At 39.4% G+C, this 15,739-nt stretch overlaps 1 protein-coding gene across 1 annotated transcript in view; it reads right to left on the bottom strand.

Moving 5' to 3' along the window:
- Positions 1-262: 262 nt before the first annotated feature.
- Positions 263-15,739, bottom strand: part of LOC306865110 (uncharacterized protein) — a 54,594-nt gene continuing 39,117 nt past the window's right edge. Inside the window, exons 6-8 of the mRNA XM_079409484.1 lie at positions 12,802-12,984; positions 1,336-1,450; positions 263-1,232 (exon numbers count right to left, since the gene is read on the bottom strand). Of these exons, the coding sequence (XP_079265610.1) occupies positions 1,159-1,232; positions 1,336-1,450; positions 12,802-12,984 (372 nt within the window). The 3' untranslated portion in view covers positions 263-1,158. The remainder of the gene's footprint in view (positions 1,233-1,335; positions 1,451-12,801; positions 12,985-15,739) is intronic.

A 15,739-nucleotide genomic window follows, 5' to 3' on the forward strand; every position in this document is an offset into this window, starting at 1 on the left:
GCTGGTCAGGGAAGAAGCTCTCTTGAACTGTACACAGAGAAAAACAGTTGAACGCTCATCTCAGCTGGGCTGTTCTGAGCTAAAAGCCCTCTGGTCACTACTCACTGATGCTCTCTCGTCGCATAAAAGACAGAAAGTTCAATGAGCACACGAGAGTCATAAGCGCTGAGAGTCCCAAACAGCTTTTCCCCAAACAGCCGCAACTTTGGGCCATAATGGCCTCCCATAAAGAAAATCATCATCAATGAAAATGACAGGTTATTAAGATCTGATATTAAGCAATGGGGTTTAATAATGATAGGTTATCTATAAAACCTTTACAACCTGGCACCGTACGAACAGATTCAATCTCTCTCGGCCGCCACCGCTGACACATGTTAATAAGCCCACAACCTTTAATTAAGCAGTATATATAAGTAGGGCCCCATTAAGGCCTGATTTGTGGGCGAGTTCATTACGTCAAGCACCGGGCAGCAGACACATACTCAATACAAATCAAGGCAGACAGAATATTATCCTGTTTAATGTGGCCCCGATATTGATATTTTATCACTGTGTCTTGAAAAGTGACTTTTAGAATCTTCATTTTTCATGGTGTTGAAGCAGCAGTGAAGACCAAACGACCCACATTCACGTCTTCATAGAACTGTTACTTTACATTGTTTCCTGAGTGATGAACTGCTTTGCATTTATGTATTGTACTTTTCTTTGACATTCTGGTATTGAATTCCAGATCTGACACCAAAAGCTGGAAACCATGAAAGTCATAATATGATTTGATGTTCCCTTCGATTCATGTAATTAAAGCTGCATTCAAATTTCATTCAAATCCATGGTAGTGCAAGTTTGACTAGAGTCCTTTATGAGTTCTGCTACCATGTTTTTGCTACAGGTCTATACAGGTACACAGGTTTCTCAAAAAGTAAATGGACACATAAATCACACGTAAAAGCTCTAAAATATCAAACCAAGTAGCATCTTCAACCAAATGCTGCGAGAGCTCTTTCTCTGACTTTTCAAAATGACTTTGAATCTGCTGTTTAGTAGATTTTTAGACATTTGCCCTTTACACTGGTGTATATATATTCAAATGTATCGTAAAGGATCCTTGGGTTCTGAAAGACATTTATTTTATTTTTATTGTGTGGCTACTTAAGGTTATGGGCTGGGCTCTTTTATTCCATTGCTTGAGTCATAGGCACTTCCAACAAGAGGCTCAACCCTGTGTGATCCTGTAACACACATTTACATAAACAATGACAATTTTACAAACAAATAACAATTTGTAGCATCATGATCATTTAACATCTTAATCTACATCCATTTGCAACTCACGCCAGGCAGGTTTTCTCCTCTTCCTCTCTCTGAGATGCATCACATTCTTCATCCTCCCATGTTCCTCATGCGCCTCTGATCTCTGAACCTCTTTACTGTCAGAATAATGCATCACCTGTAAATAATACACCATACACGTTCAAATTAGTTCATTAATTTCATAATGTAAGAAGATGTTCAATACTACTGAAATTATTTTTCCACAATTAATGTGTATCCACCTAATTTTTAGTATACGAGTAGGCATGACCATTTGTAACGAATGTGTGAATTATGGGCCACAAATAGCATAAATAAAAAGTAAAATCAATTATTAATTCAATGATTGCATTGACCAATTGAATTTATTTATGTTTGCGGAGGAAAAAGATAAATCATATAATAAATCATTTGTTCAGACTGAAAAGAAAAAAATGTTCAATCATGGCCAATAAGAACATTTTGCAAATAAAGTGATGTGGAATTTTGACCCATGAATTTCACAGCGGGAGTGTAGAGAATAGCAAAATGTCCTGTTGCTTATCACGGCTGTCAGAACAAAAACTCAAGATTAACATGAAAGAGTGTTTATCACTTTATCACGAGACACCTGGTTAGGACAAAGTGCAAGATAACTGTAAAATTCTCATCATTAAGGTTGCTATGGAAAAACAGACAAAATAACATTAATATGCATTCCACAGATTTGAATGATCTAGCCCAGTTAAGCAAGAAAAAAAAGTTAATTACAACTATATATTTTTTCTGTTTTCTGTTGACCTCATGGCATATGAGACATAGGCAAACAAACATACAGAACAGTGATTATAAGCAGACACGAGAAGAGGAACCGAGGTCATTTGTCAATGATTCTAGCTGCGGGATTATTTTAAAGGTTAAGTATTTCATATCCAGATGCTAAACTGGGTCAATGTGGCTTCAGTCAGCTGTCCTGAGCTCTGACTCATAAATATGAGCTGAACAGTAAGAATTTAATAGAGGATCTAATACACTATTATCCAAATGAAGATATGATACATAAAATGTCAAGGTTTTTACCTCATTGCCCGCACTGACTGGGAGCAAATGATCACCGCAGGTTAGAAAAGAGGTCCTTGAAAAGGCTTTGGTTCAATTACACTCAGAACTAATGATAAAGGGGTGACTGTGATAAGATGGCATACACGCATCAACTTGTGAATCAAAAGTTCAGTTACATAAATGGTTGTTTTCTCTAACAGCAGCAGTAGTAATTATTCATAGTCAGTAAGCATATAGCAGGAGTTTTTGATAAATTCAACCTCTAAACTAAAACTCCAATATCATCAAGTGAGCAATAAAACTGCACTAGCATACATTACTCAAGAGTCTGTTGAACATCAGGGGAAGGGTATTTAAAGGGATAGTCCAAAAATGAAAATTCTGTCACCATTTATTCACACTCAAGTTGTTCCAAACCCTTATGACTTTCAGTTCCATCAGTTTAAAACCCAAACCTTTTGAAGAAACAACTGCTTTCTATGATGAACAGATTTCATTCAGGATTTTCTCAAACATTGATCAACACACATACATAGATCACATCAAAAATGTGAGAAGAAATCTCATTGGTTCTTGCACTTCATGCATGCACACTTGAGCCTCTGCTCAAGATTCAAGATTCAAGATTCAAGATTCAAGATTTGTCACATACACAATTATACCCAGCTCGCTCTCTCTCTCTCTCTCTCTATATATATGTAGTGAAAATATAATTATATATAGATAGATATATTAGAGAGGAATGACAGCTACATTTGTTTTGCGTTTGCCAGGACAGCTATAAAGCCGCAATAAGCATGCGGAGCAAACTTGTCAATCCATCTTGATGAATGACACAGAGGAACATAAACAAGTGAGCTCTGACCAATAAGAGGACAGCTTTACTCACATGTGACTTGCATAAACACAGGCTGTATCCGAAATCGCCCCTATACCCTCATTCACTATTCCCTACATTAGTCCACTCATTCAGTTCACTTGAAGGAGTGAATGAAAACGAGTGAGTGAATTCGGACACTGAGTGCATAGGAAGGAATGCCACCTTTGCATAGTTTGCTTGCTGTTTAATAATCATTTGATACGGGCAGCTCCAGTAGTAAGATTGAAGGATTTATCTTGAACTCTGTCACGGAAATTATGTATAAACCCTACTAGTCAATTTACAATTAATTTTGTACCTATGTTGTATTACACTGTATTACGCCGTGGACGAACGCTTCTAAAATCAATGAATGGATGATTCAGCTGCGGGCGCCATCTTCTGGAAGACGCGGGAATTCCTTCGGCGCGCGACTCTCGCAGTGCATTCTGGGGATTCTCTAGCCATTGAGTGTACATCGGTTGTACACTCGTTTTTGCGGTGCATTGTGGGATTAAATGAGTGCACTCGAGAACATCCACTATGGTTTGAACACCACTTAAAATGGCTGTCCCCTCAAATAGTGCACTACTTGATGGTATAGGGGGCGATTTTGGATACAGCCACAGTTTAGTACGCTTTGCAATGTTGCCGTGTGAAAGCGAACCGAACCAAGAAGAAAATGCAACAATGTAACAAATTAATCCCTGTTTCGGAACAAAGCAAACGATCTACAGGTCTGAAAGCACCCTTAAATAGTAATATAAGAGGAATGTGCAAAAAAATTAGCAAAAAAGTTGTTTAAATAGCAGCAATATGAGGTAGAGAAAAATTATGAATAGCTTATTGATATGGTGATATTTATATGGAGTCAAGTGATGTTATGACACAGAGTTAGAGTTTAGGAGCCTGATGGCCTGGGGGAAGAAGCTCCTCCTAAGTCTCTCAGTTTTTGCCATCAGGCTACGGAAGCGCTTACCAGATGGAAGCAAAGTGAATAGACGGTTACCAGGGTGATTAGAGTCCTTGATGATTTTGACAGCTCTATTTTTGCAGCATTTGAGGTAGATGTCCTGCAGAGAGGGGAGAGCAGACCCTGAGATGCGCTCAGCTAAGCGCACAACTCTCTGTAGTGCTTTTCAGTCCTGATTGGAGCTGTTTCCATACCATACTGAGATGCACTGAGTTAGAGCCCTGCATTTCGGCCCGGGCCCGACGGGCCCTGACTTGTTTACGCCTCTAGGGCCGGGCTTCGGGCCAATTTCCACGTCATAGTTCAGAGGCGGGCCAGGCATCAGGCCTGTTTTGGGTTTCTCCTTATTTTATATTGTAGACGTCTATCGATTAGTGATGAAAAAAATTGCCGCGCTGGTGGAAACAACACGAGACCGTGCCGCGACTGAGAGCAGCTCGATGGTGTTTAGTGTCCCGCAGCAGCAGCAGCTGAATAGCTCTGCGTTCAAATGCATGCAATAGGCTAAAGCTTGCTGCAAAACCCCAGCAAACATAACCATGAATGTGTCTGCTGGAAATAGTAAGGAGATATTTGAATTATTTACTAATAAACTAATGTTTTCTGAGTCTGTGTCGCAAGGATGAAGTTGCTGATCCTGACTCGCCGTCTCCTCATTAGACGTGCCTTTAGAGAGAAATGCATCTTTATTGATTATGATTGAGATTATAATAAAAGAGTTTTTGCTTTCGATTATTTTTATTTCGTTAAGCGATAATTTAAAGCTTTCTATAGATATATTTATCATGTCTGTGAGGCATGTATTTGCTCAGCTTCGGTTCATTTTTGTGAAGCGCTCCTGTTCAAGACGGCCAAAAGCGCATTGTGTTTGTTTTCTTTGTTTTATATAACTACCTTTTGTTGGTATTGTGAGTGTACAGTTAAAAATACAGTGTATTACTCTTACCTTTATCAAAAAAAATACAAAATGACGGCATAGGCTATTTTAATTTGTTTCCACTGAAAAAAATCCAAAGCTGGTGCCTCCATGTCCTGCAGAGCGCGCTTTAGCTTCCAGTCTCCGCACAAACTTAGATATAGGCTAGCGCACATTATTATTATAGCACAGGCTTAACGTTTAAACATTGTTATATACTTGAACTGTTTTAGTATATCTATAGATTTTATTTTAGGCAAGTCGTGATGATATGAGAAGGCTAAATTGATCAAACATAGGCTATGATCAGCTCATGCCGCTGGCCGCTTGGTCGTTACTTTAAAAAACAAAAACTTATAGGCTATTTAACAAACAAAAATGCTCCAAACGTTTTTCTAAATTAACTTAATAAAAAAACAAAACAAAATATAATAATTTTGCCATTACACACAAAACTGAACTATTTTAATAGCCAAAACAGTTTTAGGAGAAGAGTGAAAAAAAGACGGGCTCGGGTCGGACTCGGGCCGGTAATTCGGATAAGCTGTCGGACGTGGGCCGGGCTAGGGCCTGAGCGTCTCGGGCCAGGGCCGGGCTAGGGCCTAAATTTGAGTCAATACACTTTCTATGGTCCCTGAATAGAAAGTTTTCAGGATTGCTGGTGAGACCCTGCATTTCCTCAGCTGTCGCAGATGGTACAGTCTTTGCCTGGCTTTCTTAACCTGTGTTTGGATGTGTGTAGTCCAAGTCAGGTTCTTGGAGATGTTTACACCGAGGTACTTGAAGCTACTCACCCTCTCCACAGGGGTCCCACTGATCATTAGAGGAGTGTAGGGCCGCTACTGTCTCTTCCTAAAGTCCATGATCAGCTCTTTAGTTTTGCTCACATTCAGAGAGAAACAGTTGTCCTGGCACCATGATGTGAGTCTCTCTACCTCATCCAAGTATGCGGTCTCATCGTTGTTGGAGATGAGGCCCAGAACCACAGTATCATCAGCGAATTTGATAATAGATGTGGAGCTGTGAGAGGACACGCAGTCATGCGTGTAGAGAGAGTACAGCAGGGGACTCAGGACACAGCCCTGTTCACTTTCTTTAGCGCCCTCCGAACCTCATGCTCCGACACGGTGATTACAGGATCATCGCTTACCTGGTGCTTCCTGACACGCTGGACGGTAGAGATGCGCCGCCGCCATTGCAATCGAAGCGGCCGTAGAAGATGTTTAATTCGTCGGCCAGCAACGGATCTGCTCTCACCACTGCGGAGGATTTGTTTTCGAAGGCACAGATGGTCTTCAGTCCCTGCCACATCCATCAAGAGTCATTGAGCTGGAAATGAGACTCAATTCTCTCTCTGTATCTGTGTTTAGCGGCTCTTACTGCGCGTCGGAGAGCATAGCACGATGCTTTGTACTCGCTCATATTGCCGGTCAGAAGAGCCTCACTGTAAGTGGCAGTGCGTGTGTTAACCGCAGCACGGATTGTTCTGTCTACCCACGGTTTCTGATTGGAGAATGTCCTTATAGTTATTGTTTCTGTAGCTTCCTCGGTTAGCGTGTTTACAAAGCATAATACTACATCCGTGAACTCGCTGACATCAGAAGAACTCGCCCGGAACATGTCCCAGTCGACATCATCAAGAGCCGCCTCTCAGTGGGAGGACCAGCGCGTCACTACTCTCTTCACCGGAGGATCCTGAACGAGCCTTTGTTTATATTCCGGTGTGAGGAAAATGGCGGCATGGTCCGATTTGCCAAAAGCCGGTAGTGAGCGGGCTTTGTAGGCATTCTTGAACTGAGTGTAGCAGTGATCCAGTGTATTTGGTCCTCTAGTTGGACAGGATACATGTTGATGAAAGTTCAGCATGACCTGCCTGAGGTTGGCTTTGTTAAAGTCTCCCGCGATGATAAATGCAGCGTCAGGATGTTTGTTAATGTAGCCGCAGAGCACATCGTGAAGCTTAGACAAAGCCAAGCCGGTGTCTGCCTGTGGTGGAATGTACACAGCAGTAACAACGATCGATGAAAACTCCCGGGGCAGATAAAATGGGCGGATAATGGAAAGATGTTCCAGATGAGGGGAGCAGGAACGTGACAGAATGGAGATATTCCTGGGATCACATCATTTCTTGTTGATCATGAAACACACTCCTCCACCCCTGGATTTACCGGCCTCTGCTGTTCTGTCCATCCGAAAAACAGAGAAGTTATCACTTGGCATTACAGCAGTGTCCGGGACCGAGCGCGTGAGCCATGTTTCTGACAAACAAAGGATGTTATAGTCCCTTATGCCCTTATAATTAGAAATTAATCCTGGCTCTAAGATTGTCCATCTTATTCTCCAAGGATTGGACATGTGCGAGCAGAATGCTCGGAAGAGGAGGACTGTGAGCCCTTTTCCTGAGTCTGTCTCGAATCCCAGCGCGTTTCCCGAGGTGTTTCTTGATCCGTCGCCTCGGGGGGTTATTGTTTATCTCCGCGTTCCAAAAAATCTCCAGAGGCTATGCTGGATTCATGGCCAAAGTGTCCTGGAACAGGTTAGTGTAGCGGTTTCCAATGTCCAAAAGTGTTTCTATGTTATAGGTGATCAGTGCCGACGTGAGATGTGTAAAAAGAGAAAGTAAAAGTAAGTAAAAAAGTAAATTAAAGCAAAATCTAAGCGGAGCGGCCTGGACGGCATCCGAACACAGCGGCGCCATTTTGGATTTTAACATTGTATTTGGACCCTCTACATGTGCTTGTTCAGTGTTTATATACAATATGAATAAAAGCCTTAATTAAATCTGTTCATCATAAAAAGCAATCATGCCTTGTCAGAAGATTGGATTAAAACACGTGATTTATATGGTTTTCTATTATTCACTTTTTTATGAGTCAAAGTTTTTCAGTGAAGGGACAGAAAGAGAAAACTCTCAGATTTCATGGCATGAGAGTAAATTATGACAGAAAAAAAAAATAAAAATTCAACAAATGAAACTGCAGCTCAGGGTAGTTTCCATTAGTTTTAAATTTTATATAATTCATCAATTACACTTTCTGTTGGGCAAAATACTATTTTAACATTTTTGTGTGATTGTGTGTTGTATATTACTTTAAATTTTTTAATCAAACCATTTTTTTTCAAATAAAGTACCCTGAAAGTATTCATGGGAGTCACAACTAGCCCTTGTCTCCACTATCTTTAACCATGCATTAGATAAAAACCAGCATCACTGTGTCACTTAAAACTAGTATCTTTTTTTCAGGCTAAAGTCACTAGCAGTCAATCGTTAGCACCTTTCAATACCAGATGACTGTTACACGGTGTCTATTTAAAGATTTTGCTGCATTCAAGGACAAACAAAGGACACACAGAAACACAAACAGCGCTGCATGCTCCAAAACCTCAAAAGCCACATGACAAAAACAGGCTGGCGTAAGTGAGTGTGTTTAATGCGTGCTGGGTGCTCATCAGCGGTTTTGCAGAGCATTAATAATTTGTGTGGAGGTAATACTCAAGCTGTTGGAGCTGTAGTTGTGCATTTTTAATGGAAGTTTTACAGAAGTGGCGGCAGGCTTCACATATGCTGCAGACGGCATATGGGAACGAGAGATGATGCAGCACAGTTGGCCAGAGCGCTGCTTTCTTAGGCCGCAAACACTTAAACGCTAGCCCGAGAGGAAAGACGCGCTCACGCACATAAACCTACTGCCGTTTTAGCACGCGCCCTAATGAATTCACACACGTTTATGTCCAACGCCATCTTGTTTCCACATATGAGGCGGATGTTGGCCTAATCGGAAATGAAAAAGTTATTGGTGCTGCATTCAAATCTGAGCTATTATCTGCCCCAATTTGTAGTTACTCAGAGAGCGGTAAACATCTGCTTAAGTAATGTTTGCTTTTAAAGCATCTATAACTTTAATAGAAGCATCACGAGAGAATCATAAAGTTGCCGCAGAACTGCAACTGATTAAACTGCACTCTTTTCTGTTGCATGCTGACAAAGCTTTCTTCAGTCAAACCTAAATCTCCTGTAGTGAGGGGTTTGTGCACAGAAATATATTTCGATCTAATCAACTTGGTGGTGCAATACAAATTTGTAAAAGCATTTTACTCCTAAATAAATGATAAGAAGATGACTCCAGTCATACCAGTTTTGTAGAAAAAGCTGTTTATTTAAATTCAGCAGCAGATATTTTTTACACAGTGGTTTGACAGCTGAGTATACACAGTTCTTTACAGACTGATCGAAAACTCACTGTCAACAATGTGTGTTTCGTCCAATGATTAAAGTGAAGCTGAACAGCTATAGTTGTAGTCAAGGAAATGGATTTTATTGGTTATTCAAGATCACAGAAGCAACTTTTATCTCTTATAACGTTTAGCTTGTCATCTAGATGCAAGATGTACAAACAAATATTAGATATGTTGACTGTTTCTTATAGGCCATGATGGAAATTGGGTAAATATTCAAATCTTCAGATCATTTCAGTACAAATATTAAGTTAACGTAAGAAAAAAGTACAAATTTCCCAAAACAATATGGGAAAGTAATTTAAACCACTGCTTTTCATATCCCAGTGTCCAACATAATAAATAATACATCGTCTGATCACTTTCTGTTCTGGACCTTTGGTTGCTTCTATATAGATTTCCGGGAAACATTGAATTAAAATGTATTTATTTGTTTGATGTTATATTATATAGATTGAGATTTAGATAAGGTGGTGGTGTAGATTTGCGGTGCTGTCTGGGTGCTGGCATGGCTGTCACCTGTGCCCTGGGGTGGGCGGCACTAATGCTATCAGCGTCTTTCGTGTGTCAGCCTGCCCATCGCCACACCGATCACACACTCCAGATATGGCCTGACACTTCCCTCTGCTGAGCCAGTCACAAACACAACACACAACCCCCTCCTAAAATAATCATTGTCACTCAGTCCTGAAGTACACATGAAATCAGAAATTATTTTTTGCCCATAATTTATTGGTGCATGTCATTTAAATACTACTATTACAGCTAATAATAATATATGTCTTAATGTCTTAAGTCGCTGGGGTATATTTGTAGCAATAGCCAAAAATACATTGTATGGGTCAAAATTATTGATTTTTCTTTTATGCCAAAAATTATTTGAATATAAAGTAAAGATCATGTTCCATGAAGATATTTTGTAAATGTCCTACTCTAAATATATCAAAACGTAATTTTTGATTAGTAATATGCATTGCTAAGAACTTAATTTAGACAACTTTAAAGGCGATTTTCTCAATATTTCGATTTTTTTGCAACCTCAGTTTCCAGATTTTCAAATAGTTGTATCTCGGCCAAATATTGTCCTATCCTAACAAACCATACATCAATGGAAAGCTTATTTATTCAGATTTGAGATGATGTATAAATCTCAATTTTGAAAAATTGACACTTAAGACTTTTAAGACACTTAAGGTTTTGTGGTCCAGGGTCACATATGGTTAGGATTAGGGTTTAGTTTAGGGTTACTTGCATGCAATTATGCATAACTGTTATTATAATGGTAAGTACATTTAACGTGTAGCAAGGACACCTTAAAATAAAATGTTACCATAGATAGATAGACAGACAGACAGACAGATACAGATAGACAGATAGATAAAATGTACTATTTTATAAGAGCATGCTATAATCTTCTTAAACCCAAAGAATTAACTGAGATAATAATAGGATTTATAAATAAAAAAAAAAGTATATATATATATATATATATATATATATATATATATATATTATGTATTCCCTTGTGAAAAAGTACACTTTAAATCTTAAAACGTATATTGCTAAGACTGTACTTGCAAATAATATAATATTTTATGAAATAAAATGTACTTAGAGGAAACTTTCATGAAATACACTTTGTTACATATTTGTAATAAAAATTGACCTTTTCGATTTTAAATGGACTAAACTTTAGCATCATTAGAAATGTGTAATTACAAATATATTTAAATATATGACACAAGTTTCAATAGAAATGACATTAATGTATATTTTAGTTTCCCATGAATGCTTTTCTACTTTAGCCATATTTCAAAGATAACAGAAGTAATTAAGAAATTACATATAAAGATGTATGAAGTAGATGTAGAAGTCCTACGTGGGTCCCAAAAGTTAATATATAATACATTTTAATTTATATAGCATGGAATAGCATGGGGAAGTCGTGGCCTTGGGGAAGCCTAATGGTTAGAGAGTCGGACTCGTAATCCAAAGGTTGCGGTAGTGAGGTAGTGTCCAGCGCTCTCTCCACCCTCAATACCACGACTGAGGTGCCCTTGAGCAAGGCACCGAACCCCCAACTGCTCCCCGGGCGCCGCAGCATAAATGGCTGCCCACTACTCCGGGTGTGTGTTCACGGTGTGTGTGTGTTCACTGCTGTGTGTGTGCACGTTGGATGGGTTAACTGCAGAGCACGAATTCCGAGTATGGGTCACAATACTTCACTTCAATAAAGTGTCTGAAAGCATTTAATTCAGCTCATTTTTTTAAAGCATATTATTTCCATAATAAGTACTCTTTTAAAAGTATGCAAAAGTATTCTTTCACAAGGGTTAAAATAATGCTTCACCACAAGTTTATATTGAAATTGAAACCAAAAAACAGTCCGTACTTATAGACATAGGTCTTAATCACAGAATCTTTGCAAAAGTGAAATTTAAATTACTAGCATATGCGGAACCTGTATCTATAGTATATGTATGAGTTTGTGTGATTTATTGCATTTGAATGGTTGGTATACAGACTTTTGTCTTCCAAACATGGACAAAGTTCAGAAATTTTTGACAGCTTCTCAAGTCATTTATTGTTTAGTATCATCACTGATGTGTATGTGTTTGTGGCTCTTCAGGGCCGCCCCTCAGACTGATAAATATGCGTCGCATTCTATGGTACTCTCATCAGTCACAAAACAACTCAGGACGCCATTAACCGACCTCACTGCCTGCGAGCGAGCCGTCGACGTGCACGCACCATAAATCTGCTGTTTTTGACACGGAAGTTCTAAAATATTAATTTTGTTAGGATGATCCAGGTTGTTCTCGGGGGGGATGGGAGTTAATTCATGTGCTTGCAGTTGTTACCAAGTAGAATCAGTGGTACATTTAATTAGACAGCAATCTGGACGGCAGTCTGCGCCCTGCTGTTCTTCTGCGTTTAATAACGTGTGAAGCCATGGGCGGAGGTTAGCGAATATATCCCGCTCTAGATTCCTAGATTAACCAAAGGAAGAAAGAATTAGCACCTAGTCCTGGTGTGAGGGATACAATCATGAGCAAAATGCACTGACTGCTTGTGGTGAAGGTGACAATATTCCCTTCTTTACACTCTTTAGCTCTGTTCCAAAACCTAGGCAGCAGTTTTAGGCATCATTAGACATGGTGTTTCACAAGGTAAAAAGCAACATGCTGTCTTTAAAAATCATTTTGGCTAAAACATAAGGCAGCATGTGTGTATTCTTTACAGGTAAACCGATACCAGAATGTATCGATACCAGAATGTTTTTTCTTTTTTTTCCTCTTACTGCATTGTGTTGTTAGCCTAGCAACATGTTAATGTCAGGTTCTTTTGAAATCAATTGTGAGTGGAGTTTTGTGTGAACTTCACTTGAGGATCCCCATTTTTGTGGTGTGCATATAAAGTATTCTGAGTCATTTTTTTTTTTTTTAATTTAGGATACTGCACCTCTATAATGGCTCCATCAGGTTGTCTCAGGAAGTGCCTGTAATGTTGGCGCAGGCCGCTCAAGTGCAGTGTGTAGATGGATAAATGGGTGCTGGTCTCACATCCGGTATTGGGCATGCCCGAAGGTGGTGCCAATCCTACCACAGGCTCTTCCTCCGTCCAGATGTAGTCATACACCGCCACCTATTGAGACACATACACCCCCCCACACACACACACACACATATACACACATTGTTAGAGACGACTTTAAAGTATTTAAAAAGTATTGCAATACTAAGTACTAACACAGTTTGCTACATGAGTGACTGTTAATGAAAACTCACACATGAAAACATGCACACATGTTCTACAGAGATTGCATGTGAATGATTAGTGCCCAAATTAACACTGGACCCCACAAACTTTCGCTGTAGAGCATTTTTCAAAATATATTTTGCTTTTCATCGAAGAAAGACTTATTCTAGTTATTGTAATGGCAGGAGAGTAAGTAAAAGTGTAGTTCAGCATTTTTGTAATTATTCAGATTTTTTCTGAACACTAACGACACACATATAGGGGGATTCCAAAATATGTTTTAATTTCAGTAGTTTTCTGGAAGACGTGGATTAAGAAAAAAAAAAAAAGAACAAGGGTGCCAATATTTTTGGCCACGTCTGTAAATGAATGCAGAAACCAGAAAACTGTTTTGATTTATTAATTTAAATGAAACAGCCTAATGTTATCAAAAATGTGGTTTTGTAATTCATGAAATTTTACTGGTATGCTAACACAAAGAAATTAAAATAGACACTTTGACACTTTGTTCATGTAGCTGCATGTGTTTGTGTGTGTGTTCAGATCAAGGGTGTATCTGAGTGCAACTGCATGCTTGCACGAATGCTTACCCTAACGCAATTACCTGCCCTACCTGCGGCCACAGTTCAGCACTCACTGAGATGAATGCAAACTCGGATAGTTGACAGTAATGGTCTGTAATTTACAGCTGTGCTTGTGAGGTGATGAGCTCTGGCTGAGAGACACAGGAATGCAGCGTGTCAGGTTTCTGCATGACTCACGCAGCCTCTGACCCTGACACGACACTAACACACACCAGCCTACAATAACCTGCTTCAACCTAATCCTTAAACGAGGGAAAGGAAAAACAAAGAAACTACTGGCCCGTATCACTCATTAATACTGGTGTTAAGGGCTATGCTTGGAATAGCATGCTATTTGCGCTATTTTTGCACAGTATGTAAATTTTCTTTATGCGTGGAATACTCAGAAGACCTACTACTTTACTACAGTCTGCTCAACTTGACCTTGCATTTACAGCTGGATGAATGAAACCAGAAATGGTATCAACCTCAACATGCATTCTGCTCACTTTTTCCATGCTTCTTGTGCACAAAAGAAGATGAAATGATCAAAAATGATCAAAACGTGTTCAGACTCTAAAATGACTTTTCTTCTCGATGTATTTTACATATGCATAATATTGTTTATCGTTGCATACAACATTCTGTTTCACATACTGTACTGTACTGTTTTTTTTTTTTTACAAATTGCAGTCAGTGGGCAATGTACAGTATATTACACACTATGCAAGAAACAGTATGCTAGTGTTTCATTCAGAACATAGGCAGAGCTTTGAACATCAAAGGCTCATGGGAGATTACAACGGACAAATATACAAAAGAAAAAAAAAAGAAAAAAGAAAATACAAGATGAAAATAAATCAGATGTTGTGATTAAATCATATCTTAAGTGTCTCAGCAGGTCTGATGTCATGAGGGATGGCTCTGATCCGAGTATACGGGTCCCTTGTGTGTGTTGTACCTGTAATGCACTGCCCTGCTCTATCAGAGGAACACAGGAGAAAAGCAGAGCGTGTAACATGCTATATAGGTCATGGATCTCAGACGCATTGGTGTGTGAAGATCACAGCGCCTCTCACCCAACTGGGCCAGCTTCACACTAGTGTCAGCACAGCTACACACACCCCCTCTGACCTCAAACACACACACGCACACTATACATATACTCATCATTTCTCAAACATATGTGTGAATACGCTGTCACAGCAGGTTATGTGCAAAGACTCACCATTCATTTTAGGTCTGAATGTATTACCATGGTGTTGTGGACATGTACATTGGAGTATCATGAAAATACTGTGGAATATGAATATTATTTAGAACTACATAATATATCAAAGAGCCACAATATTACCTTCTAATTCTATCAAAAAAGAGGCGGCATTACAACATGGTGGAGAGAGTCTTGAATAACCCTGAAATTAATTATTTACATGTAATTTTATATATTTTATGCACATGTAAGCTGTGACTATGAGAGGAAAAATAAAGTGATATGGGAGGGATAACATATTTTTGTTGACCATATCAACTAGATGAGCCCCAGCGACAGATCCCCTCCAAAGATATCATCACCTAGACAGCCATTGGGGCAAGACCACAGAAACCAGATGAGTCCTCTGCACAATCTGACTTTGTTGCAATCTAGAATTAAACTGCTGGTTTCGTCTGGCCAGAGGAGAACGGCACAGTATTTCGATACACTATTACCCTGTTTAATACTGTAAAGCTGCTTTGACACAATTTGCATTGTAAAAAGCGCTATATAAATAATGGTGACTTGATTTTCATATGGGTATTTTGGCATGGGTTTTTGTATTCTATTTGAATGGGTTTGTAGTTAAATGCTTGAAATAAGGTCTTTGGTTAACACAAGCTCAAGATATATTCACATCTTATTCTACAATATAAAATACATTAGTATTACCCCCTTGGGGAAGTCGTGGCTTAATGGTTAGAGAGTCGGACTCGTAATCCAAAGGTTGTGGGTTCGAATCTCGGGCCGGCAGGGATTGTAGGTGGGGGGAGTGAATGTCCAGCGCTCTCTCCACCCTCAGTACCACGACTGAGGTGCCCTT

The sequence above is a fragment of the Barbus barbus genome, assembly GCF_936440315.1.
Source record: "Barbus barbus genome assembly, chromosome: 46".
Taxonomy (NCBI): domain Eukaryota; kingdom Metazoa; phylum Chordata; class Actinopteri; order Cypriniformes; family Cyprinidae; genus Barbus; species Barbus barbus.